Genomic DNA, 26,662 nt, shown 5'->3' with positions numbered 1-26,662 from the left:
GAGAGGGCAGACTATGAATATGTCCATAAATATAAAATAGAAGTGATGCAACTTTACTCCTGGTGCAATTGCTATGTAAGATTGTTCTGCTAATCTTCTGTTTATTAGAAGCCGTCATTATAATTTGCCCATATCGCTTTAATGAAAATTCCTCAGTTGTTAAAATATTCCACCTTGAGGACAGATGTGTTTTCAATGAGAATTTGCCTTTATGGAAACACCATGAGCTCACAGCACTGATTGAATTATTACATGTTGGGAAAGGCAAAATAAATGTATTCTTTCTTGATTTTCTTTCATGTTTCACCTATATGGCCCTTTCATAGCATGCCATTATGTTGCTGTCTGAAAAGTTTTATTGTTGTATGTACATTGCTTAGGATAGTCTTTTTTTAAAAAAAGTGGCTAATGCATTTTTCTAAATAAATAAAATAAATGTGGGATCTACTTTTTTTGAAACATTAAACTCATTCTTAGCTACTTGCCCTGCAGCTTTTGATCACTGTGTGATATGCCGCTGTGTAACTAACTGACGGGTATACAATTTTATCTTAATGTTACACAAAGGCTAATTACATAGCAACAGTTACTAGCCTGCTGCTTTTCTTCTGACATGTCTGACAGATGGGTCACACATGCCAAATACATTTTTTTTTTAAAGTTTCTATCCATCAACAGCTTAGCTACCAACTTTGAAAACTTCCTCCCGATTTTATCTTGCAAGTTCTTGCAATGCGACCATTTTTACTGGAATATTTTTACTGAGTTTTGTTTTGTTTCAATTCGTCAACTCCAGTCTGTTGTTAAGGAATAGAAAAGAGAATTGGAAGGCAACAGCGTTGCACAACGAAAGGTGAAAAGTTTATGCTCTCCCTTTCCCCCCGTGTGTGTGGTTGTCGCTGAAATTTCCAGTTGGACCACCAGAATATTTGTTGGCAGAAACTGGAGCAAACTGCACTTTCTCATGCTAAATACCGAACTTCAAAGGCATGTTTAATGTATTGCGGGTGCATAATCTAAACACATAATGTATTCAGCTGGCATGTTCACAAATCCCTATGCCACAGAAGTACTGAGAACTAAAAAGGATGAACTTGTAGATGGCATAAGGAACCCTGATCAGCTTCTGAACTGGCTGATAGAACGTGGCATTTTTACACCAGAGAAAAAAATGGTCTTATCCTACTACAGAACAAGAACTGCAAAGAACTCCAGGGTCCTGGATATATTGGTTTCTCAAGGTGAGCGAGCTTGCAGGCTCTTTTTTTACCCATGTCTGAAACAGATTGAGCCACAGCTATATAACAACATGAGGAGTTATGTCAGCAATGTGAATGAAAGAATTGGTGATGCCAGAAGGCAACTGATAGGGTATCTACTGGAGAAAGATAAAGGGTGGGTTCAAAAGGGTAAAGATCCTCACCAAGAAAAGAAGGATAGCCCCAGACAGGTTTTAGCTAAGCCAGAAAAGCTGACTCAGATCAAACATAAAGTAAAACAGGATTCAGCTGCTGTGAAATCCCAAGACAATTCTTTCAATTCTCTTTCCATCTTTGTTTCTGTGGCTAAAGGTAATCTTTCCTATTTAGAAAAGATCTTAAAAGAGAATGATATTAACGCAGTAAACTCTGAAGATGAAACCCTCCTACACATTGCAGCAGCTCACGGGCATACAGAAATAATTGACTATCTAATCGGCAGAGGGGCTAAGCTGGAAGTTAAGGATAAGAAAGGAAGAACCCCGCTACACAGAGCTGCTGAGAGAGGTCACGGCGAAGCTGTGAAAATGCTGCTCCAATCGGGTGCCAACATGTACACCTTGGATCAGGAAGGCAAGAGCCCCCTTCATTTGGCCCATCAGAACCACCACACCCATGTTCTGAAGAGCATCCTGAAAGAAGAGGCGAGGCGACACAAGAACCAACACAACTTCCTGCACATGGCTGCTCTCAGAGATGACAGTGAGCTGGTGCAAGCCATCCTAAAGAATGGTGCTTTGAAGGATGCCAAGGATGAGAGAGGACAGACCGCTTTGGGCTATGCTGTGTCTCGAGGGTTTGAGAAGACTGTCCAGGTTCTCCTGGAAGCTGGAGCCAACATTGATTCCAGCATCATTGATGTAGCCTTTAACAGCAACAGTCAATCTCTCTTCAAGTTATTGCTGGACTATTCCAAAGGCATGTCGCCGGCTACGATGGTGTCAGCTCTCTTTAAAGCCGTTCAAAAGGACCTGCATGGCATCGTAGCAGCTTTAATTGACAAAGGAACCAACAAAAACGCCCTCGACAAAGCGCAGTACACACCACTGCTTGTGGCATGTGAGATGGGCAAGACCGAGTCAGCAAAAGTTCTCATTGAAAAGGGAGCGAGCCTGACGGACAAGACCCCAGACTCAAGCAGTGCTTTACATCTGGCAGTTCAAGCTGGAGCCTCCTCCATTGCAAAGATGCTCCTGAGCAAAGGATTGGATGCCAACATTGCCGGGCAGGGAGATCAGGCCCCCCTCCACATGGCCGCATTGCACAATAAGGGAGGGCTAGTTGACTTATTAATTGACGGAGGTGCAAAAACTGATTCGGTCACTAAAGAACTGCTCACTCCCTTGCACGTTGCAAGTTATAAGGGCCATGTGGAAGTTGCGCAAAAGCTGCTGTGGCGAAAGGCTAATGTCAACTTTAAGGATAAGCAGGCAAAGACAGCTCTGCATCTTGCTGCTGAAGCAGGAAACCCTGCTATGGTAGAACTGCTGCTGAACTACAATGCTGACTCCAATGCAACAGACAAGGAGAAAAAGACCCCGCTTCATCTTGCAGCCATGGGAGGTCATCTTAACGCAGTGAAAGCGCTGTTAGCGAAGAAGTCCAGGTTTGGTGCCAAAGACATGGACGGATGCACATCTATGCACTATGCCGCCATCAATGGGAATGTGGAGATACTACAGGCCCTTCTGGCTGCTGGCAAGAATAAAAATATCGATGACAAAAATATTTGGAGGAAGACGCCGCTACATCTTGCAGCAGAACACGGACACAGCGACCTAATACATTTCTTCTTGAGCAACGGTTCAGCCATTAATGCTCTGGACAACAATAAGGACACACCATTGCATTGTGCTTGCAGAGCCGGTCATTTTAACTGTGTGAGCGCACTGGTCAGCTGGTCTGAGGGGGGTAAAGCAAATCTACAGGCCACAAATAGCCTGAAGAAGACTCCACTTCAAGTAGCAGAATCCAGCCCAACTGAAAGCCAGGCTCAAATTGTTACTCTTTTGAAAAAGAAAATGTTATTGATAAGATAAATGTGCTAAGAAGAAACTACCTGTAAGAAGCACAAGTTGATTCTTATTGCTGTCTAGTGCCTTGTTCTCACCTGTGTCTGGGCTGCCCTATTTCAGGGTCAATGCAGGAAATCAGTGGTTGGAACTTTTGATTATTATTATTTTAAATCAAAATCTTAAAGGAGGGAGGGTTCCTATAAACAAGCCCACAAAAGGTCCTAGCCTTAAGAAAACAACTAGTCCGTCCACTGGAGGCGGTTGGCAGAAGTGTTTCATTCCTCCCGAAGCAAGCCTCTCTGCATTCCTACAGAGGCAGGGCTTCCCTCAACTACCAGTGCACTTGGTTTCTATTCTGAGCACAGAGGAGGAATGGGGCCCTCATCCCTCCTTCTCCTCAAGCCTACTCACTTGCCTGCATGCAATTCCATGCTGCCTACAGGTACTAGGCTACTACAGTACTTAAATACAGTCATGGAAAGGTTAACCTTCTCTTGTAATGGCACCCAGCACATGGAATGCCATTCCATGGAGGGACTAAGCTATCTCCCTCCTTGACAGTGTTGTTTTGGTTTGCTCTTCAAAATTATTCAGTTGGATTACCGCTTAGCATTTAGATTTTAGTTTTAGATTGCCTGCCTATCTCTTATTGTTCCTGATTTGTTTTGATGTTTTATTGTTGTGTGCTGTTTTATTACAATTGATATTAGCTGCTTTGGACATAAGCTTGTCGGGGTGTGGTTGGGATTATAGATATTACTGTACTAGGAGGGTTCTGCCCATGGGTGCAGCCAGGATTTTTGTTAGGGAGGGCAGGACATTGTTGGAGGGACAGAACTGACGTGATTGGTCAGTTAGTTAAGTATTTATATTGTTTTACTTGATCGGGGGAAGGGGGGAGCTGCCCCCTCTTGGCTACGCCCATGGTTCTGCCCTCCCTGCTCATTCCATTTGGCAACCCCCAGTGCCCCCACATTAACCCTCTTTTTCTTTCCTTTTTCACCCCATGCAATTGCTAAACCTCCATTTCACCTTCCCAACTATACCTTTGAAGCAGCTACTCTCTTCTGTTCTGCAGCCCAACTTTGCACCTATATCCACCCGTTTTCCCCTATGTCCATGCCTCCCTCTCCATTTGGGCACCCCAATTCACACAGCCCCCCTCCAGGCCTTCTCTTCTCTCATATTCTGTAGTCCCATTTGCACATATACCCTCATGATTATATGTTATTGTATCTTTAAAACCTGGGACGTGGGTGGTGCTGTGGTCCAAACCATAGAGACTAGGGCTTGCTGATCAGAAAGTTGGTGGTTCAAATCCCTGCGATAGGGTGAGCTCCCATTGCTCGTTCCCTGCTCCTGCCAACCTAGCAGTTCAAAAGCTCATCAAAGTGCAAATAGATAAATTGGTACCGCTCCGGTGGGAAGGTAAATGGCGTTTCCATGTGCTGCTCTGGTTTGCCAAAAGCGGCTTAGTCATGCTGGCCACATGACCCGGAAAGCTGTCTGCAGACAAATGCAGGCTCCCTCGGCCAGTAAAGCAAGATGAGCACCGCAAACCCAGAGTCATCCGCGATGACCTAACGGTCAGGGGTCCCTTTACCTTTACTTTATCTTTAAAACAAATAAAATTTTAAGAGATGGTATGTCAGTTAGCTTGTTCAGTTAGAGAAGCTTAAGTTGTTGTTTATATATGGGTGTTTGCTTGATAATAAAATATCTGAATTACTGCATTGAATCTGGAACTTTATTTCGAAGGCAATATATGGTAAGAGTGAAACACTCTATGGGAACATACTATGAAAAATTTGTGGGATCCACATCCATTATCTGTCTCATATAGGGTAGCTGAGGAATGGAAGAAGGAAAGTAAGTGAAGAAGTGGGGGTTCTGAAAGGGGGAAAGTGACTGTTTTAAGCAATGGCAGGTTTGAACAAAGCAAGGATGGAGAAACACCAAGAGTATTACTTATTTCTTAAAACTTCTACAGTACACTGCTTGATTGTAAAAACAAAAACCTTCAGAACAATTTACAAAAAAAATAATAAAACCAAATTTGTAATTGATGGTTGTACCTGTTCTTCCTGCTATATTGTTTATTTATAGAATTTGGTTCCCATTATTCCTTCAACAAGCTCAGAAGAAGCTTACATCAGAATAAAGCTGAGTCATGCTAACACCATTAAAGGCAGCTGACGTGCTGTCTGCTCTCACACAATTCTTGGTGCCTCAACAACTTTATAGTTAATAATCTGAAAAAATACTCCCACATTTATGATTTCAGTCCTCTGTTTAGTCGTAAATATGAAATTTCTCGTTAAGGATCTGCGAAATGCGTGCATTTTACAAATCTTCTATACCTGAGCAATAGGGCAATACAGTGGTACCTCGGGTTAAGAACTTACAGTAGTAATTCGTTCCGGAGGTCTGTTCTTAACCTGAAACCATTCTTAGCCTGAGGTACCACTTTAGCTAATGGGGCCTCCCGCTGCTGCCACGCGATTTCTGTTCTCATCCTGAAGCAAAGTTCTTAACCCGAGGTAATATTTCTGGGTAAGTGGAGTCTGTAACCTGAAGCGTATTTAACCTGAAGCGTATTTAACCCGAGGTACCATTGTAATCTAACATAGGCAGTGGCTACTGGCGTTGACAGAGGTATTTTTAACTGAATTCTAAGTAGGACCGGTATGTTACTTTTGCCTCGAGAGCTCTCCTTCAACTTCTATCCTTTGCTTTTGATCACCATCCATGGCTTGCAACCAGAAGAGGTCATTGTATCCCGTTTTAATTTCTCCCCGAGGACTCCCACTTTCCCTGCAAAATTCTGCTTTTTGTATGGTTACGTTGCGCTTTTACGTTTTCATTTTGGAAGCTTCCCCCTTGTCATCCAGCTATGTGTGTGTGTAGAGACAAGAACATACCCTATTCTATTCTTCCTACCCTGCTTTTTCTCTCTTTTTCTCTCATCGCGGTCCGCTTCCTACCAAGCTCTCTTCCTATTCCCACCGCGCGCCCCTCGCCCCCTGCCAAGCCCAGCGATTCCCCGTTAGAGCTTGAGGGCAAAAGGAAGGGCGCCCGCAGCTTCGCAGCTTCGTGCGGCGCATGCTCACAACTCTCTATGGTTGAGCCGCATTCCCTGGGCCGGCCTTGGACGCCCCGTTTCCTGTTTTGTTCCCGCGACTTCCGGTGTTGGCGGCTGCTGCGGCGTCGGCGGGCGGGTGTCGGCATGGAGGCCGTGGAGGAGCTCGACGTGGACGTCGAGGGGGACGCAACGGCGGGGGGCGCCGGGGAAGCGGAGGCGGGGTGAGTGCGGGGAGAGGCAGGCTTCGGGCCTTCAGCCCGGGCCCCGCGCGCTTCATGCCAGGCTCCCAACGGCAGCCCCTTCGTTGGCGGCGGCTGCCTCAGGCGAGCCATGGCTCTGACCGGGGGCTTCTGTCGTCTCAGCGCCTGGCAGGCGCCTTTCGCGGTGGGAGGGAGGTTTCTTTCCCCTCCCGCATCTTTATGGAGGTGCTCAGATCTCGGTCTGGCCGCACAGCCGCGGCCCTTAAGTCAGCCTAAAGGAGGAAGAGAACGTGTATCCTACACCCGAGTGTCTTCCTCGTGTGAATGCTACCAGAGCAAGGCAAGACAGAGAGTGGTCCGCTTGGCACCCTCACGCGAAGAAGTGTCATACACTCCCGACATTTCTCCCGTTAAAACAGGGACATCCTGGGATCAAATCAGAAACCGGGACGGTTTCTGTAATTCCAGGACCGTCCCTGGAAAATAGGGACACTTGTAGGGTCTGTGATGTTCCCCTCAACAGCGTGCAGGTGGTCCAGGAGAATGACATGAATGAGCTCCACAGGAGTGATTTCTGACCTGACCTACCTAACAGCTGGTGGGTGGTTTTCTCTCCTGGAAATCTTCTGGAGGAGAAATGAAACAAGAATTCTGACACCTTGAAGACATTTAATGGATTTATTATAGCACAAGTTCTTACACACTTCAGTCTCACTTCATTAGACGCGTTGAGTGCCGTCAGTTGCTTGCATGCATAATTCGTGGGAGGGGGGCTTCCAAAGAAGCAAGATCAGAGGAATATGAAATGCAAAAAATAGACTTCAGTTAGGGTTTCAGTGTGTGTAAGCACAGTGGTGGGTTAGCCACTGCTGACTTAGATTAATTCCTTCCTAATTTTGACACACACCAATGCATAGTCACAGCACTGTCAAAAACATTTAAATCAGTATCCTTCCTTTCAGTTTAGATGGATCTGTCTGTAGCGCAGGTGCCACAAGAATAAGTATGAACTTTCTACATTAGTTCCTCTAATGTAGATCACTTTCCCTCCCATATATTTGACAAAGGAAGGACTTTAAAAAAACAACAACACTTCCTGAGTCTCAGGATTTGATTTCCTACTTGTGAGAATTGTGAGGTAAAGCATCCTATGGATACATCATATAATAGCTTAAAAATTGTCTTTGCTTAAACGTTTTACACCTCAAATTTAATATTGCTTGTACTAGCAAAAGGGGAGTATAGGATTGGGTGCAAGGCTTTGAAGCATTGCAACATGTGACATTTACCAAGCATTAAAATGCTAGTAGAACTTCAGCTTCTGAGAGGATCAGTTTTTAAAGTATATGGCTTTTTTATTTCATTTCAGAAGCTATGAAAATCCTTCATCCAGCTTACTCCAAGATCATTACCTTGATTCAACTTGGCGAACTGATATGGGTCTTGTAAGTGTCCTATGAAATGGGCTGTTAACTGAGAGAACGACCATCTTTTTGAAGACATCTTAAGAGGTCTTTCTATCATAATCACTTCAAAAAATAAGTTGGGATTCGAAGGGCATAATAAAAATACAACTTGTGCTGTTCCATGGAAACATACTGAAGTCTTTGAACGGTCTGTGTTCCCAGCTAGCTGCAAAACAGCTGATTGGAATCTGGATTTTCTATACACAGATCTTCAAGTGCTTGCACAAGGGGTATTGCTGATCTGTACATGACAAGGGACCTCCAGATTTCAGCCATGAAATGTAAAGAGGTGTCATGCCTGTGTTCTTTACAATGTGCTTATTTAAATTCTTTTCCATGTTCTTTTATCACAGTTTTTAAGAAAGGTATTGGATTTTTGGTGCACTTGAGATTTCTGTTAATCTTTTAAATTCATTATTTGCCACAAATTCCCTGGGAGATTTTGAAAATTTACTTCTTCAGTTCAGCTCTGCATCTGAAAATGAGAAGTGTTAGCCTCTTTTCTGGGGTTGGTGTTGGAATTAATATATAAAACAAGTGTTCCATAGCTTATGTTTTTCTCCTAGCCATGGAGTCTTGATAGCACAATTAGTGAAGAAAACAGGACTGCCATTGAGAAGATGTTGTTGGAAGAAGAGTATCCTTTACTTATTAATCAGCATGACAAAATAGAATCCTCACCCCAGTAAGAAATTAAGCTGTAGTGCAGGATTATAATCAATAGGCTACACTTGGTGATTAGAAATTGCTCCCTGACTACCTGATGGAAACTCTCATTAATCACCAAGGTGCCAGACATCTTTGGCTACTTTAACAAGAGAGCCTTGCTGTTTCTATCCTTCTACTTGTGTCTGATTAATAATTAAGGTCTGGTGAATTAACATGGCTCAGTCAGCAGGTTTTTGTGCCCTTTGAGTAGTCCTTTGTTATTTATTCGTTTTCAATTACAGTCCAATAATAGCCTCATTATAACAATACCAATTTATAATACAATTATTAATACCAATTCTTCAAATACCAAATTATATAATTTAGATAAAGTGGCCCTCCGCATGCTAAATTTGATGATTTTCTTTATTTCTGCATTCCAAAATCTTACTAGTTTCAGTAACATTCCAGTCGTAATAATAATCCCTTATACAACAACCGCAATATTAATAACTTCTATTTGTGTTGACGCATTAAATGATTTATAAAACTGCAAGTGAGGAACTCAAAACTATATCCTTGTTCTTCCTGTGTATGGCAGTTATTCTGTCCGTGGTTCTTCTTCCTGTCCTTGTAAGATATTATGTCTTTCTTTTCCCCAATTGTTGCTGTTATCCATCATGCCTTGGGCAGAGCTGATATCCCATTGTTGTTCCAGAAATTTCTGCATCACTCCATCCCGTGCTTCATTGTTTTGCACCAAAAGCTTTAACAACTGCTGCAAAAGTTGCTCTGTCCCAGTAAATACTGTTGTCACCATTTTTCCTCTCAGCCTGGGAAGAAGAGTGGTCTGTCGATCTGCAGATGACTCAATAAAGAACCTTATCAGTTCCTTGGCAGTTTGCAGACTCCTTTCACCCTTCCTTTCAACTGAAGATATATGAGCAACTATACGTCCAATTAAATTCCAAGCCCTCTTCAGTTCACTTTGTAAATAATAAAGACATTAGAGGGTTTTCTGCAGGCAAAGTGCTTTTGTTCTCATCGCCTCCCTGCCCCCCGCATTCCATGCCAGAGCGAGAGCCAGGTACCAAGACGAACTACAAGTGAAGCCCATTCCGCTCATCCCTGGGCAGAATTTGCAAGGATGATTACCCGTAATCATCCTTGTTTTTCCTTTGCCAACAATATCCTGATATCATGGGGGCTGCCTTCATTAAGGCAGAGCATGGAAGCCCAAAAAAACCTTTTCATGTGTTTATTTCTTTGAAGTTATCCCAAGACAAATGTCTAAAATAAGTTTCAGGAAATTTTGCCCCTTTTTGTTTTTCATTTGTTTGTTTGTAATTTTGTAATCCCAAAACAGCTGAGCTTAGCTTATATTAATTTAAGAACAGTGACTTATTTCAAGAAACAGCTTTTAAATTCTCATGTTATTGTTGTTATTTAAATGGGCTTGTAACTTTTGAAAGATCATTTGCAAGGTTACTGTGGTGAGTGCTTGCTATTTCTCTCCCTCTGTTCTTCCTCCAACCTGTTACTGAAAGTTGCACAGTTGGTATCAATTTTCTGGCTTTAAACTGTAATCGTAGACTTGCTTAATAGGGAGTAAGCCTCATTGGACGTAGTTTGACTTCTGACCTTTGTATTTCTCTGCATTAAATTATGTTCTACTGGTGTTTGCTGTTAGTTTATAGCTAATCCATGTACTACAACTTACAACCCATTCGACTGCAGTTACAGATTTTTGGTATGATAAATTATTAATTATGAAAACAGTAGCATGCAAAGAACCTCATTAACAGTACTTTAGAAAATCCTTAATGAATTCTAGATACTATCTATCTAGCAAATCCCTTCCAGAAAAAATTTGGCATGAACTGAAGGAAAGTGATAAAAAGTGCACAAAAAGGTAATGTGGTGTGTAATATTTCAAAGAGGGGGGAATTTGTGTTAAAAAGACTCGCCATCTTTACAGACTTGCCTTTGTCTTGTTTTGCACTTTACAGCCACAAGAAAGAAGCAAAAGTAACGTATGTACTTCTAATGTCATGGCTAAATATTAAGTGATTGTACTGAATATCTGAATACCTTTAGGACTCATGTTGATGCTTTTTTTAAAAAAAAAAACCCTGCAAAATTTGCATTTTTTACGCTGGTTTCTTTGTTGCATACCCTGACACCACCTCCCACTTTTTTTTAAAAAAAAATCTATTTTTCTATTTAGGCAGTTGACTAAAATGCCTATACCCAGTTTCCAAGTATATTTATGTACATGTTATTTCTAGTGATTGAGGTTAATTGTTTTTTTAAAAAATGTATGTTTAGATACCATTTCCTGGCATCTTTTTGTTTTACACAAATGCATTTTGCTTTATTTTTATGTAAGGATACGCTCACCTACAAAATCAGCTAGTGGATCGCTAAAGTGGACAGTGAAAGAAAAAGAACTATTTGAACAAGGACTGGTAAATATTTCCTGTGGTTAATGTTTTTAGTAGTAACTGCCATTAGAAGTGGAAATCTCAATGTTCTTCAAGTAATTAAAAGTGTTTAAGGTACAGTTGTACTGCATGGCATGTTATTTGTTTTAAAATGTAACAAAGTGTTATACAGTGTACCTTTAGTGAAGAATTTTAATACTAAAATTGTTTCATGCTGGATGAGATTCCTATGCAAGCCAACATGAATTTTTAGATGAAGTGAATTACTCATGTATGGTATTTGTGCCTAGCTACATAATGGGATTTTTTAGCCATGGGCTCAAGTACTTTTCCTTTTCCTTCACTTTCTCAAAACTCTTAGCTGCTATCTTATCACGCTTCTCTTGGTAAAAATTTGCCGCAGAGTGGGAGAGAAAGAGGTTTTTAGTGAGCAAGTAACTTAGATGGGGTAAAAACAAAGCAATGGAAGCTTCAGATGCTGTATTAAATTGATTTGTTTTGACTTAAGAGCTGAAGTCATGTTTATTTTCCATTAGGCTAAATTTGGCAGAAGATGGACAAAAATTGCCATGATGATTGGAAGTCGCAATGTTCTCCAAGTAAAGAGCTTTGCCAGGCAGTACTTTAAGAACAAGGTAAACTTGATATAACAACTTTCAGTTGACAGAATGACTCGGTAGCAAACCTTGCCAACAGATAACTAAAAAAGTCTCCCACAGCAAATGATTTTTGCATTCATTTTTAATTTCCTGTAATATTGACCGCCTGCATTTTTTCAAAAAGGCTTTTAAATTTGATTAAACCTTAAGTGATAACTCTACTGTTCTTTGTCCACTGTCGACAAAGATCAACAGGGTTATCCCCTATCAACCTTGCTCAGACATGAGCAGTTGAGGTCCATAAGAGGAGGACTCTTGCCGTACATCACCATACTGTACTGCACATAATTTTCTTTTCCACAATCAAAAACAGCTGGATAAGTTTTTAGTTGGCAAATGCTGAGCTGTGATAGAAATTCATATTATTATTTGGTTTGATAAGCTGTGTGTTTCCCTTGTGAATGTCGTTATCTGGTGAATGTCATTCACCAAAATTGGCAAAATTAAATGTCTTTTGCAAGAGGGCCCAGTTTTTATTAAGAAATTTAAGGAAACAACAAGCAAACATAACTTAAAATTAATAAATGTCACTTTTTAACTACTGTCATTCATTTAGACTTTCTTACTTTGTCATACTTAACTCATTTTAATGTACTTCTCTGTTAAGGCAAAAACGGATGGCTCAGAAAAAGTGGAACTGCAGCCGTATGTCAATGTTCCTCTTCCCAGTGTCAATCAGGATGATGAAGGGAAGGTGGTGTCATGGGCACTCTTAAGAGGTCGGGCAGACCCTAATCTAAATGCAGTGAAAATTGAAAAATTATCAGATGATGAGGAAGTAGACATTACAGATGAGGTGGATGAGCTACTTTGCAATGTACCTCAGCAAGAAGCTGGAAAGTCTGATTTATTAGATATTCCAAAAAGTCCATCAGGAGAGAGCAGTTGGACAGAGCCTATCTTGGATTCTTCTGGACACATGCCTTCAGTTCTGTTAACATCAAGATTAATTCCAAAGCCAGAGCAGAGGACAGTCGAGAGTCTAGAGACTGCAATGTCATGCTCTGAGAACAGTGGTCATGAAACCATGGTTTCAGAAAATCAGAAATGTGATGGGAAAGGAATTTCTGATGATACCGCTTGGTTTCCTAATCCAGAGAATTGCAGAGAACAGACAGACTTCACTGAAAACAGTCTTCTTTTCCATCCTTCCAATCAACTGGAAGAGGAGAATCAGATAGATGCAGAGGAGCTCAAGCCACCAGATCAAGAAGTAGAAATAGATAGACAAACCGTACTAGAAGAAGAAAAGCAGGCAATACCAGAATTTTTTGTGGGACGACAAGCCAAAACACCTGAGCGCTACCTGAAAATTAGAAACTATATTTTGGATCAATGGTAAGCAATATAAGCCTATTGGAAAATTATACAGTGAGGGGAATGTATGCAAAGCAATGGTGTGGATATTTAATATCCTTTCTTTATGTAATCCATTTTCCAGACAAGTGATAGCCAGTTCCTTTATTGACTGCAGCTGGTTGATTGTATCTTCCTCCTTTGGAGCTTGACCAGGGTGGGTCATTGGTTAGCTCAAAATTACACATGTTGTGTGTTGGCTTGCTTAGCCCCCAAAGTAGGGAACCTGCCAGACCCTCGTCATTTAGCCCTTAAGACTGTGTTGGCCAAGCCACACCGACATCCTACACCTGATGTCATGTATGAGGCATGAAAAAAATGTGATTGAGCCGAAAGGGAGCCCTGCACACAGCAAGACAAGGAAAGTAGCTGATTGTCGGTGCTCACATAATGCATTGCCTTTACCTTCATGGTTTGATTTCAAAGCATGTGGTCAAAAATGGGACATCTGACATGAGGTGATGGATAGGTGGGCAGCTGTGCCCACTTGGCCCATGGAGGGTTGGGAGATAAGGCTCTGGCCTAGCCCATGATAGACGACTTCTGACCCAGGTGGGCAAATATCTGCATGAGTGGAATGGTTCATGTTTAATGGACTCCCACTACTCCCACTAATGGGATACATCAAGAAATATCAAATGCTGCTAACTTAATTGCCCAGGTAATGCTTTATTTTATCATTTGTGGTGGTCTTTTATTATAGGGAAAGAATCAAACCAAAATATCTGAACAAGACTTCAGTACGCCCAGGGCTGAAGAACTGTGGGGATGTTAACTGTATAGGACGGATACACACATACCTGGAGCTAATAGGAGCAATTAACTTTGGTTGTGGTAGGAAGAAAACTTCAGTCTGTTCATTTAGTTTTATATTTTTATTCTGCTTTTTCACAAGAGTCTCCAAAATTGCTTGTAATTGCAGTTCTATTGTAACACATTTACTATATAGAAACTAAAACCAGAAAATAAATGGGCCATGGAAAGCATATGGGGGCACATTTAGAAACATATATTTTAAAATTCTGAACAGAAAAGAGATGGAAAACATGACCAGTGTGGTTGTTGGCTAAGGCAGAGGTTAGTCCAGAAGGTGCCATGTGGCAAATCCTTCACTTACTCTTAATTATAAATTTTACCCCAAATATTGGCCTTCTATGTTGTAGCCTATACACCAGATTTTAAAAATGTGCTTATGTAAAACAAACAAACAAAAAGGACTACTGTTTAATATCATTCCTGTTCTTTTGAGTCTCTTATGGTTACCATGGCTGTAGTGGTGTCTAGAAACATGTGACTTTCTTGGACAGGTAATGATCAGTCCTCCTAAGTGTTAGATCTGTTGCCATGGCAGCAGGCTGTGGCCAGCTAACCTTTGACTGCCTGCATAGATGCTCAGAATCTACATGTAGTTTTGTTTTTGCGTCCATTCCCCTCTGATAGGCTTCAGAAACCCTTCCTTGCCCTCTTTTCTTACTCAAGTTCCTTGTCTGTGGAAAAGCTAGAACAAAAAGCAAAGCTTTAAGCTCAAACCTATCCTCCAGTCATGGTCAAATGGATCCCCCCAAGAACCACAGAAAGAAGTTGTACTGGGTCAGCTAAGAACTGAACATAGCTGAATGGAACATAGCTGAATGGCAAGGGGGAGCTCTGCCATTATGTGACCAGTTTGCTTGTGTCATTAAGTAATTCTTCTAAACAAACTATGGTTTGAATACTGTGAACAAGCAGCATGCTAGTTCACACTGTGCAGAAGACTTACTAAACGTCCCTGAGGGACCCATCCACCTGATCTACACCATTTGGGCCTAGCTTCATTTTTAGATAAAGCCATTCAATATTTTTTCACATTAAAAAAGGACAACTCTTTGTCCTTTCTTTTCTTTCTTTTCTTTTAAAGCTTTGAGAAATAATTGGACCGGTACTATATATTCAGTGAATGGAAGCTAAGAGACGCCTGCTGAAATAGTGTATTGTTCAATATGGCCTAAATGCCACTGCCACCTGATATCATTCATGGTTTTTTTCTCTTAATTTTCCTTCTAGTGTTGTCTGTGTAGCCCCCTTGGCTTGGTTGGCTCAGGTGGCTAAACATTAGGTGGCATCATTGTTTTGTTTGTGAGACACTTCCTTGGTCATGTCATGACTTTCATGTTGTGAAGAACAATTTAAAAGATTTATGTTTAACTCTTGGTGATTAGAATTTAAAGACATTCAAGAGTAAAGCCATCATTTGCTTGTGACAACCAGGTAGCTCACTTTTTATGCATCTGAGTGACTTCTCTTGCTCATTTCTACAGAGCAGGCGATATATAATAGACCACAGCAAGTTGACAAAATTCGACCCAGAGAAGGCAAAGACACTATAGAAGCATATCAGCTTGTGCAGCGTCTACAGTCTATGGTACGATGGAAATGTAATTTATGTGCCACATTTCTTCTTTTACTGCCTTTTGATCACATTCCTGCAGTGTGTGACTATAGTATTGCTGATTGGGAAGCCAACTAGAGTACCTTTTCTCACAAACATTGCTTAGATCTTTCAGGGCTAAATAAATTATGTATTGGAGTTCTGCACATACTACTATTTTTGTATGGGGCTTTTTAAATTATACATTGCTTTCAGGAAAGAATGTTTGTCAAATACATAAAAAGTGGCTCTTTGGATCCAGTGCATTTCACTTCATTGACTGAAACCAAATAAACCGTCTTTTAAGAAATTAAGTGAATAGGAAGGAAATGTATATGCAAGGTGTGTGTTTATGTGTATGTCCAGCAGCTGTAATCAGACGCATTTTTACTTTGATTCAGCATATACTTTCAGGGGTTGTTAAAGCTCCACCGAGTATCTCTACCATAAGTAGAAACCTTGCAAATGGTTGGTGCATAGAAGCAGAAGTACTGGATGCTGTGCTTTATGGAGTGAATAAATGGCAGTGCTGGTTCTTTAATTCTTATAAAGCATGTTTCTACGCTATCTATTGCCAGCTTGGAATTGGCCCACATTATTTTGGAGTATAGTAATGCAACGTTGACTATGGGCCCAGGTGGCTGATGGCTTGACCTTGACACAAGTTCAAAAAGTAGGTTCAGACCAGTCCCAAGTAGACCAGTGATCAGTATTCAGAAGCTTATTGTGAGCATGCCAATCCACATTCTGCTACTCCCCAACAATATGTGAATTGCTTATACAAATACTGCTAACTTTATGCCTTTGAACAGACCTGCACATGTGTTTCTGTTTGCTACAGCGTACAAGGAGACGGCGTGTCAGAGACCCCTGGGGAAACTGGTGTGATGCCAAAGATTTGGAGGGACAGACTTTTGAGGTAACATCACTTTTAAACTTTTCTGATATTTTTCAACTCCTCGCGAAAGTCAAGCTGTTCCTGCAGTGATACACTTTTATTTAATTATGTGAGCTGTAACTGTAACCCACCCTTTGAGGTTTCAGGTCGGCTTACAAAAATTTAAACTTAAGTAAAAATATTAAAATATTGCAAAATAAAAGGAGAGAGGATTGAGAAGTCAGGGAAAATAAAAAACCTTTGCCTGATGCCAAAATCGCATGAAGGTAAGAACTACATGACCCCCTTTGGGTGAACCCTAAATCTGGTGCTGACCTCTGTCATGTCCCCAGTTACTTGCCTGTTTATAAACTAAAAAGTTCCACATTTTGTAACCTTTCCTCTTAGGGAAGTTGCTCCAGCTCCTTGATCATTTTGTTATTGTGTTCTAAAACATGATTCAAGAGCCAATGACCAAAAGTTCAGAACCAGAGGTCATCCATGAAATTTATATGCTGTAGGTTTAAAACAGGCAAAAGCATGATGTGCTTCATGTAATGTGTGGAATAAACTGTTGCAGCCGTACCATAAGTAAATAGATCCAAAGTTTGTGAATGAAAGGTCTTCATGTAAATAGGAGATAAAATACTTGGGTATGGGACTTCTGTGTTTTGAACCAGCATACTTCTTAACGTCAAATACCACTGAGAAGCCATATTTCCTGTTTCACAAGCTTCCCTAGAACATCTAGTTGGCTACTCTTGAGTGTTGAAGTAGGTGAACCTTTCAGTTTGACATACTATAGCTATAAAGTGGTCTTAACAGAAGCACCATGTAGCAGGTAGGAAAGAAGTCCCTTGTCTAGAGGTGGAGTGACAAAATCTTATGCTGTTTCATAGTTTGCTTGAACTTGGAACAGTAAATGGGAAAGTGAAGGAAGTTCTTCCAGCTTTCTATAAAAACAAACAAAACAGCTACTTTTGGTCTTGGTTCCCTGAGGCCCATCTTAACAGTGACAGCAGCTGTGGGCACCTACTAAATTCAGGACAACTGACTGAGCTTCAGGCTGTTTTAACTAATCAATATGTTTTGTTTTTAGCACCTTTCTGCTGAGGATCTAGCTAAGAGGAGAGAAGAGGAGAAGCTGAAACCACCGAAAGCATCTAAAGGACAAAGGCAGCCCAAAAGGTTTACATTTTTGTATATGCCTACAACATATTTTAGAAAAAGTAGTTTATGTTACTTTCAGTATGATTCGTGCTTATCAGCACACTTACGTTGTACTACTTCACTGAGCCCAAAGCGCAGTTCACAAATGCGGAGATACTCCTGTGACTCTTAAAAACTACCACATAAGTCTACAAGTTCAAACAATTTGCTAGTTTTCTATATAGTAATTAAAACTACAATAGAAGAAATGTGATTTTTTTAAAAAATGAGTTTTTTCCCTTTATTAATTGTATATTTTCAGAGCAATTTTCTTTCATTTTATAGTTCATTTGATCCCTTTCAGCTGATCCCTTGCTGTTCCTTCACAGAAGAAAAACCAGTAAGTATGAGTTAATAAATAAGCAAGAGCACACCTTTGCTTACTTAAGCAGGCTTTCCTTATCATTTTTATCTTTTCAGGAGCCATTCCAAGTAACGGTAGCTGCAGAGGCACTTCTCATCATGGATTTGGTAAGAACTATACTTTATACCCATTTTCCCGATTTGTTTGGTTCACTTCAAAGCACATAGGGAAGGCTTGATCTATGCCAAAACCACAATTACCCTCCATATTCCTGCTGTTGAGACTACTGCTATACCATCTGCACCCTTTAACTGGCCAAGCTCCCCCCCCCCCCCCGGCTTACCTAAGGCATGGGTGATGGCAGTAACAGCCCATAATTTCTTGTTTCTGTAGAAGATGATAACCCTGAGAAAATCTCTAACTAGGTATGGGAATAAGCTGTCATAAATGTGATGCTGCTGCACAACAGTATAATGCTTCTTATGAGCATGGGTGATTAGTCATGCCAGAAGAGAAACTCAGAATGTTAATATAATCACCTGCAAGGGAAAAGTAAATTCTATCTTTTAATACCTTTCTTGCTGAAATGGGGGAATATTTGTGCTTTTGCTTTTTTCATCTGTTGTTGATCCATAAGTAACTGTTGGAGCCTCAAGGGCACTATTTAGTGTTTATCCTACTAACTAAGTAAAGATGGCTGTGTAATTTTTGATCTTCACAGTCCCTTATGGGAGCAACTGACTTGATTTTTATCAGCACTGGCAAAAATGTCCAGGTAATGACCTGGTTTAGCCCTAGGAAAAGGGAGGGAGTACATAAAGCTCATTCACATAGCACTAAACCACAGTTTAGGGTTGGATCTAAGTGCAGCATCTGTGTAATTATTGGTGATAAAGCAGAGGTATGAAGAGCTTTCAGGGTGTGGATGGGTGGGGTTATCATACATGGTTTCACTACCGAACTCTTTAAGATATCCAAATGATTTTTTCTTATGTCTTTAGCATGCCCATGTTTCAATGGCAGAAGTAATAGGACTGCTAGGTGGAAGATACTCTGAAACTGATGGAATAGTTGAAGTAAGTATCATGCATGTTTAAAATTCAGTAACATGGCTCCCAGAATGTGGAATGCCCTTCACCTCAGAGGAATGGCTGGTGCTCACTGTATTGCCCTTTCAGCACTAGCTAAGACCAATCTACTTTTCTAAGGTTTTATGGAATATTTTTTTTTGTTTGAAACTACAGTATTTTTAAAAACTTTATTATTATTATTATCTGGTTTTATCTGCTCCTTTGGGACATTATTATAATATTTATGGTTTAATATGCTTGTAACCTGCAGTAATAAACATAAACACAAAACAGCCTTAATCTAGTCTAGTGCAATAGGCATTAAACCAGCCTATTACGAGGACCAGATCTTAGTACCTGCTCACGTACCTAATCCCCCAGAGGGATTAGAGGGAAACAGGATTTTCTTATGATTTATGGGAGCATTTTGAGTAGACTGGATTAACCCCAGAGGCTATTGCAGCATCCATATATAAGCATCCTTTAAGCATCTTACTATATCCTTGTAATACTTTTCCTGTAGTCAGTATGGAATTCAGGAAGCTGCTAGTTTTTTGAACAATGGAGCAATCCTACACCCAAGAAGCTGGTTCGAAGCAAGGTGTGAGTGAAGCTGGTGAAAAGTATACCAGATTTAAACTCTCTTCAGAAGCAGGGCTACATATGGCTGACTTGGCTTAAGTGTAGCAGAGGGGAAACAAGCCTTTAAGATAGTGTTTGAGTTATATCACCCTTTTTGCTCTCTTAACTGTAATCTCTTGCTATGCCAGTTTAAGTTCAGCCAGGCTCTGGGGAAAATATGCCAGCCTATCTCTTGCTGGACCACAAGGATGAGGAGTTATGTCAGCATACCCTTGACTACCCTGAGACATTACGCTGGATCCTAGCCCTGTTCATCCCAGCAGATCTTGCTCTATCAGATTGCTCCCTATGTGTACTGTCCTCAAGAATCAAACACTACACCACCACTGAATTGTAAGGCCTCCAATCTGATTGGTTCATTACAGATTTGCGCAGCAGAACCGTGCAATAGCCTCAGTACAGGATTGCAGTGTGAGATGGACCCAGTATCTCAAACACAGGCATCGGAGACACTTGCTGCTAGAGGTTACAGTATTATTGGGTGGTATCATTCTCACCCTGCCTTTGACCCTAATCCTTCAATACGAGATATTGATACGCAGGCAAAATACCAGGTAACAACCACTACCCCCTGATGTGTGTGTGTATACAAGGGGACTGCTTTGTTGATGTTTAATTTAATAATGTTGAGAAAAGGAAAACTAGAAATTATGTAAATGGTAATATTTCAAAGTACTATCCAAATAATTTATTGACCCTTTAAAGTGACTACTTCTAATTGTAAGATGGGGGTTTTTTCAAAAAGCAAGTTTGCATTGCATTCTTGATTATTTTCATAAACACAAACTTTAAAAAAATAAAATTATTGCCCTTTTATATTTTTCCATACAGAGCTATTTCTCCAGAGGTGGGTCAATGTTTGTTGGTGTGATCATAAGTCCTTATAATCGAAATAACCCTCTTCCGCATTCCCAGATTACTTGTCTGGTAATCAGTGATGAGACCAGTCCTGATGGATCCTATCGTAAGTGTTTTTTTAAAAAATTTCCTAATGCCGATCTGCTTCCTATCTTCATCATTTAAGTTACATTTTGAAAGAGGAAAAATTCGGTGACTGGTAAGACAAGGGGAATAATATATATAATTTAAAAGAAAGAATAAATATAATACAATAGGCTGCAACCCTGGTTACTTCCGAGTAAGTCCCATTGGATCCAGTAGGGCTTCCTTCTGTGCATACATGGTTAGGATTAGAAACTTTTGGAATATAAGATTTGCACTGTAAATAATATGGGGGTGTTTTACTGGAACGGAGACCATAATGTTAATTCTCACGGAGAGCAATCACTGCATGTTTTAGGGGGTTGTGGTAAGGGTGTCTTTTAATAAATGAAAATAGCAATAGCACAAGATGACCAGAAATCAAGGATTCATTTGAATCACTCTGTTAAGAAGAGAAATGTTTTGGGGCGATACCCAACATTAGTTAGAGTGAATTTGTTGAGATTGATGAATCTAAGTAATTTATGTTCACTGACTGCAGTGAATCTACTCTGCAGTAGATGGATATTGCCTTCTGTGTGTAGCATTCCATGGCCTGGTTGGGATGGAACCATGGAGTCAGGATTTAAGGGTTCAGATAGCACAGATTCCTCGCAACCACCTCATGCATGCAAATTCCCCAACCCCCCTCTACCCAGATGCTGAAAGGTAAATTAAGAACACTTCTGAGTTTGTTTGAACTAGAGTTAATAATGATAACCTGTTGATAGAAGGGTCAGGTAGGGAAGGAAATTCATGCACATGGGGTGGGGGTGGAGGCAGCATGTAGATTTGATACTATTCCCTGAACACTAGGTCCTGTTACAATTAATCTGGCCCAACTGTTTAACCTTGTGCTCCTTGTTTCTACTTGTATACAACTTCCCTCTATGCTGCAAATTATTGCTTATCCTATAAGTGGGGAGGGGGGGAACCTCATCAGTATCCATGAAATGTCTGAGGGTCTGTAAGTATAGGAAGCACTTTTTTTCTGAATTTGAATAATCTAGTTAAACCTGAATCTTAGAAAATATTATTATTCACAAAGCAATTTTGATAAATGTGAGGAAAAAAATCTTTTAAAAATAGAAATCTGATCATATGGAATAGGGTGAAAATCTAAAGGTGCTGAAGTTAGTCTTTAATCTCTCAGTGACAAAGCCGGTCTTGAAATCCCTCTTTTGATATTATCATTAATACTTTCCTTAGCAGATATCCTGAGCATGAGGACAATTGCAGTTTGAATAAATGAAAATGCAGATTTATCTTGCTGTGGAAAGAGGGGGAGGGGGAAAAAGTATTGTGAATTTCAGCCATTGAAGGTTTACATGTGCAGAATGTTGTGCATATAAGAGAGAGAGAGAGAAACAGCCTAGTGCTCTCCAGAATACGTTGAGCTACAACTCCTATCAGCCCTGGGGTAATGGAATTTATAGTACAAAACATATGGAGGGCACCCAGTTGGGGGAGCCTGGCTTAAACAGACATTTGTCATGTGATACAGGACCAGAAATAGAAGTCCAGAGCACTTTGAATGAGTTGACCCGTGCTTCAGATCAGAGTCTTACTTTGCATTCAAACAAATATTTCTACTTCACAAAATATTGCTGTTAAACCTAATTCTGGGATTGAAGCTACTTCAGGCTACAACTAGGCTAAATGGGCTCACTCTTGACGGTACATTGCTGTTTTATGTGCACATATTTTTGCTCTTCCCAGGGATGTAAGATACGCATGTCAAAAAGTAGGAAGTGTAATATTCCATGCATAATATGTTTTAATGGCTTGCAGGCCTGCCATACAAGTTTGAAGTGGGACAGATGTTGGAAGAACCTAAATGGGAATTAGTACTGGAAAAAACACGATGGATAATTGAAAAATACAGGATGTCTCATAGGTGTGTGGCTGCTTGCATTTCAGAATCTTGTAGTAAGCCAGTTCCAAATTACTGTATTTGCATTTCAATAGAGAATGTTTTTATATATTGACTGATACAGTGTTGTCATATTTTTCCAACAGCTGGGTGCCCATGGATAAAATCTTCCATAGAGATTCAGATCTGACCTGTCTGCAGAAGGTAATAATTGTAATTACATTTGCTTCTTGCCTATAAATACCTAAAGAAGTCTAATCTTGTCTAGTTATAATAGAAATCTTAAATATTCGTGGAAGCAACAGGCATATGCAAAAGCTACCCAAATGTAACTAATGTTTGTTGGCTACTAATGTTTTGTGTTTTCCTTCAGGGTAGCTTGTTGTTTTGGTTTTTGCAAATTGGTTTCAAAATGTTTTCATAAAAATGTATTTTGATTTAATTGTTACATTTGAGGATGGGCTACAAAGTAGGATGTTTTCCTGTCATGGGCATCATTTTAGGTGCCTGTCACTTAATAGTGGAATGGGTGTCTTACATAGGCAGTGAAAAACAAATTTTAGACGGTGCTGTGTGGAATTGTTTTTCTTGGACTGTAGATAGAGATATCCACAAATTAGAGGGGTTCTTTTGCTTTGGTCACTTTTGCATGGATTTTGGTAAAGGATACTTAGAGAGTTATGAACGTTTGTGACAAGTTGCACATATAATAGTACATGTTAGTAAGTTTTAAAGTTCAAATGTGTTAACACACTGTAGGATTATTCACTGCTTTGACAGTTCTTTGAACAGAAGCCAGCTGTTGAATGAATGAAAGATCTGTGTAAATGGTCAGATACAGTTCAATTAGTGCTAACATATATAAAGCAATAGATTTGTGATGGCTTTTCTTCCTAAATGTTGCTTCAATGCTGGTTTGTTTGTTTTTTCTTTGATCTGAAACTAGTTGTTGGAGTGTATGAGGAAGACTCTAGGCAATGTGGCAAATAGTTTCATCGCTGAAGAATTCCTGGCACAGCTAGAAAACTTATTCCTTTCAACATACAATAGTGAGAAATGGAATGATACTACTGAAGAAAATAGCATGTGTCCAAATGACCTGCCAATATGATAGTGCTGAAAAGAATAAATGCTCACTTTATTATAAAGTGTCAATTCTTGAACGTGACAGCATCCACTGCGGGTCAAGAAAATGACTGTTACTGAAAGACAGTGTGAAACAATCATGACAAACTATCTGATCTCTGACATAACTTCTAATCTTCTGAAATTATGGTTGTGTTGCAAAGAAATGAATGAACCACTTGGCAGCCCACCACTTGGATAAAACAGTTGCGCCATTTGTTGCCCCAAATAGCTGAAGTGATAGTGTTCTGCTTGGACCAAGAGCTATTAGAAATTTGATGTTAACATAAATTAGTTATATTGCCTACCTTGTGCCATTTTAGGGAACACCCCTGTGTTATACATTTCAATGTCTAATGTATCTGCAAGCACATTTTGTCCAGTGGATAAACTGAGTTGTATTGCATATTGCTGAAATCGGGAAAGGATGGAAAACCACAAGACAACAAGGATATGATTTCTCATTGAGCATCTCAGCCTTGAGTTTCTCACTTGATGCGTGCGCAGCCCATTCAAGAGGCTTACTACTTTCAACAGAAGTCTGCAGTAGCAAAACAATATTGGACTAATAAATCCTTCATATCAAATTCTTCTATCCAGATTAATTGTATAGCTTTGCAGAGTTTGGGTGGCCTTGTTCATTTCTCAAGAACTAGGGAAAGAAGGCTGAGACTTTCCAAACAGAAATCAAGAATTGTGCTTAAAACATTCCCTTGACCCTTGGGTATCACAACTCAGACTATGTACTAAATATGAAAGACATACAAAGGAGTAATAAATTTTCTGAAGGATTATATAACTTTATTCTTGAATCCCAGGTGGACTTTTTTTTATTTTTACCCTGTGGAAGTTATGGATGAATGTGCAACATGTTCCACTTTAGCCCCTTTAGTTCAGTATTAGAATATATTTGACTCAGTAATCATCTGCATGCAAGGGACCCTGTATCATAGTGCACTAGGTGTATTCGCATTGCTTTTGAAATATTGCCTGTTACTTGACTCCTTAGACCATTACGACTTCCAAGTTGCATGTGATCCAATGCCTCATCTTCCCCATTGAAATTCTAGCATATTGCTAAATAATATCTGGGAATTCCTCTGGATTGGAATATCCAAAACCATAGTTTATGTTTTACAGAGTTATGTGATAATCATATTGCAGCTTCTAAATTTTATTGTTTACATCCTTATTGTAAATCTGCATATTGCCATATGACAGCAATGTAAATATTGTATATTTGTACAGAAGAGAATTACTGGACTATTTGACCCTCATATAAAAGCACAATACAGGTATATTTGCCCGTGATGTCTTTATCAGGAATTGAGAAGGATTTTATCATTAAAACAATGCAAAGAACTCTTCTTGCTCACATTGCCCCTTCAATAAATTGTGTGAAGATGATTTCAATGTTGTTTGGCTTCAAATTAGTATTTCTGTACATAAAAAAAATGAAAAAAATCCCACGAACATTGCAGATTTATTTGTTTTTCTCTCATAGATTTGCATTTAGGAGCATCATTTTGTATCAAATAATTAAGTACTAAATGTCCTGGGGTTCAGCTAAACAGTACAAGATCAATTTCAATTTCTAATTGCACTTATTTCGAACTTTGGGTCAAAAAGCCAGGCAGACTTTGTTGCTTGTTCATTGTGTGTAAATATTAAGGTTTTGCACCGGCCACAAGATTTGGTTTTCATCCTGATTTGGCATTTATTTGGAAATTGGACTGTTTCATAGTTTGTCTGAGTCAGTTCTGGGTCCAAAGTTGCTTTAGAAAAATGAAGCTTAAGTCCCCCTATCGTTAATCAAAAGTGACTGAGGATTTTTTTCTCCTTTTCTTTTGACAGAATTAGCTAATATCTTTAGGCAAAGTAGCCCCTCCAGAGTGCATATAGCCTGCCAAATCAGACAAATTGGTCAGGGATTTATTGTGCTGGGCACCTTTACAATTTGATATATTTTTTAAAAAAGAGAAACATCTATAGGTTTTTTTGGGGGGGGGGTTTGAATGAAATCTACAGGTATGACAGACTCTTCTGAAGGAATGTATGCTGCTAAATTGCATAAGGATCATTCCAGTGATTTTTCTGAAAGGGGAAACCATTTTACAGTTTGGGAAAGGTGCCCCTCAGGTAAGAAACCTGCCCAGTTGCAGACAGATAGTGCCAGGGGACTTTGTGATAGGCACATTTAAAGTTGATTTTTGTGGAGGAGAACTATACATTGCAACCACTTGGTTTGGTGTGCATTGGTTTTTAATGGTATTGCACTTGGGCAAAAAAAATGAGAGGCACAAATACAAGATGGGTGACACCTGGCTTGAGAGCAGTACATGTGAAAAGGATCTAGGAGTCTTGGTTGACCACAAACTTGACATGAGCAAACAGTGTGACGCGGCTGCTAAAAAAGCCAATGCAATTCTGGGCTGCATCAATAGGAATATAGCATCTAGATCAAGGGAAGTAACAGTGCCACTGTATTCTGCTCTGGTCAGACCTCACCTGGAGTACTTGTGTCCAGTTCTGGGCACCACAGTTCAAGAAGGACACTGACAAACTGGAACATGTCCAGAGGAGGGCAACCAAAATGGTCAAAGGCCTGGAAACGATGCCTTATGAGGAATGGCTAAGGGAGCTGGGCATGTTTAGCTTGGAGAAGAGGAGGTTAAGGGGTGATATGATAGCCATGTTCAAATATATAAAAGGATGTCACATAGAGGAGGGAGAAAGGTTGTTTTCTGCTGCTCCAGAGAAGCGGACACAGAGCAATGGTTCCAAACTACAAGAAAGAAGATTCCACCTAAACATTAGGAAGAACTTCCTGACAGTAAGAGCTGTTCGACAGTGGAATTTGCTGCCAAGGAGTGTGGTGGAGTCTCCTTTGGAGGTCTTTAAGCAGAGGCTTGACAACCATATGTCAGGAGTGCTCTGATGGTGTTTCCTGCTTGGCAGGGGGTTGGACTCGATGGCCCTTGTGGTCTCTTCCAACTCTATGATTCTGTGGAAACAGCACACATCAAAAAAGTGCCCCATGAGCAC

The 26,662-nt window shown here is 40.2% G+C and overlaps 2 protein-coding genes across 4 annotated transcripts; both read left to right on the top strand.

Moving 5' to 3' along the window:
• Positions 1-678: 678 nt before the first annotated feature.
• Positions 679-4,430, top strand: LOC309344298 (CARD- and ANK-domain containing inflammasome adapter protein-like). The gene has a single exon (XM_081866569.1). It carries the CDS (start codon positions 1,028-1,030, stop codon positions 3,296-3,298), a length of 2,271 nt encoding a protein of 756 aa, XP_081722695.1. The 5' UTR covers positions 679-1,027; the 3' UTR covers positions 3,299-4,430.
• Positions 4,431-6,440: 2,010 nt separating this feature from the next.
• On the top strand, positions 6,441-25,024 carry MYSM1 (Myb like, SWIRM and MPN domains 1). 3 transcript variants are annotated; one of them, XM_081865309.1, is made up of 20 exons: positions 6,441-6,577; positions 7,926-8,001; positions 8,589-8,659; positions 10,505-10,582; positions 10,680-10,703; positions 11,060-11,138; positions 11,651-11,749; positions 12,381-13,111; positions 13,833-13,963; positions 15,427-15,530; positions 16,378-16,455; positions 17,513-17,601; positions 17,908-17,962; positions 18,043-18,093; positions 18,928-19,002; positions 20,004-20,192; positions 20,470-20,485; positions 22,411-22,516; positions 22,639-22,696; positions 23,439-25,024. In XM_081865309.1, exons 1-20 carry the CDS (start codon positions 6,501-6,503, stop codon positions 23,601-23,603), a joined length of 2,352 nt encoding a protein of 783 aa, XP_081721435.1. In that variant the 5' UTR covers positions 6,441-6,500; the 3' UTR covers positions 23,604-25,024. The 3 variants fall into 3 exon arrangements, with proteins under 3 accessions (XP_081721435.1, XP_081721433.1, XP_081721434.1); XM_081865307.1 differs by having other exon boundaries at positions 6,442-6,577; positions 20,470-20,602; XM_081865308.1 differs by lacking the exon at positions 10,680-10,703 and having other exon boundaries at positions 6,442-6,577; positions 20,470-20,602.
• Positions 25,025-26,662: the final 1,638 nt, after the last annotated feature.

Source organism: Podarcis erhardii (assembly GCF_964252035.2).
Source record: "Podarcis erhardii genome assembly, chromosome: 6".
Classification (NCBI taxonomy): domain Eukaryota; kingdom Metazoa; phylum Chordata; class Lepidosauria; order Squamata; family Lacertidae; genus Podarcis; species Podarcis erhardii.
The sequence above is the reverse complement of the archived record's forward strand: the minus strand, read 5'-3'. Positions and strand labels throughout refer to the sequence as shown.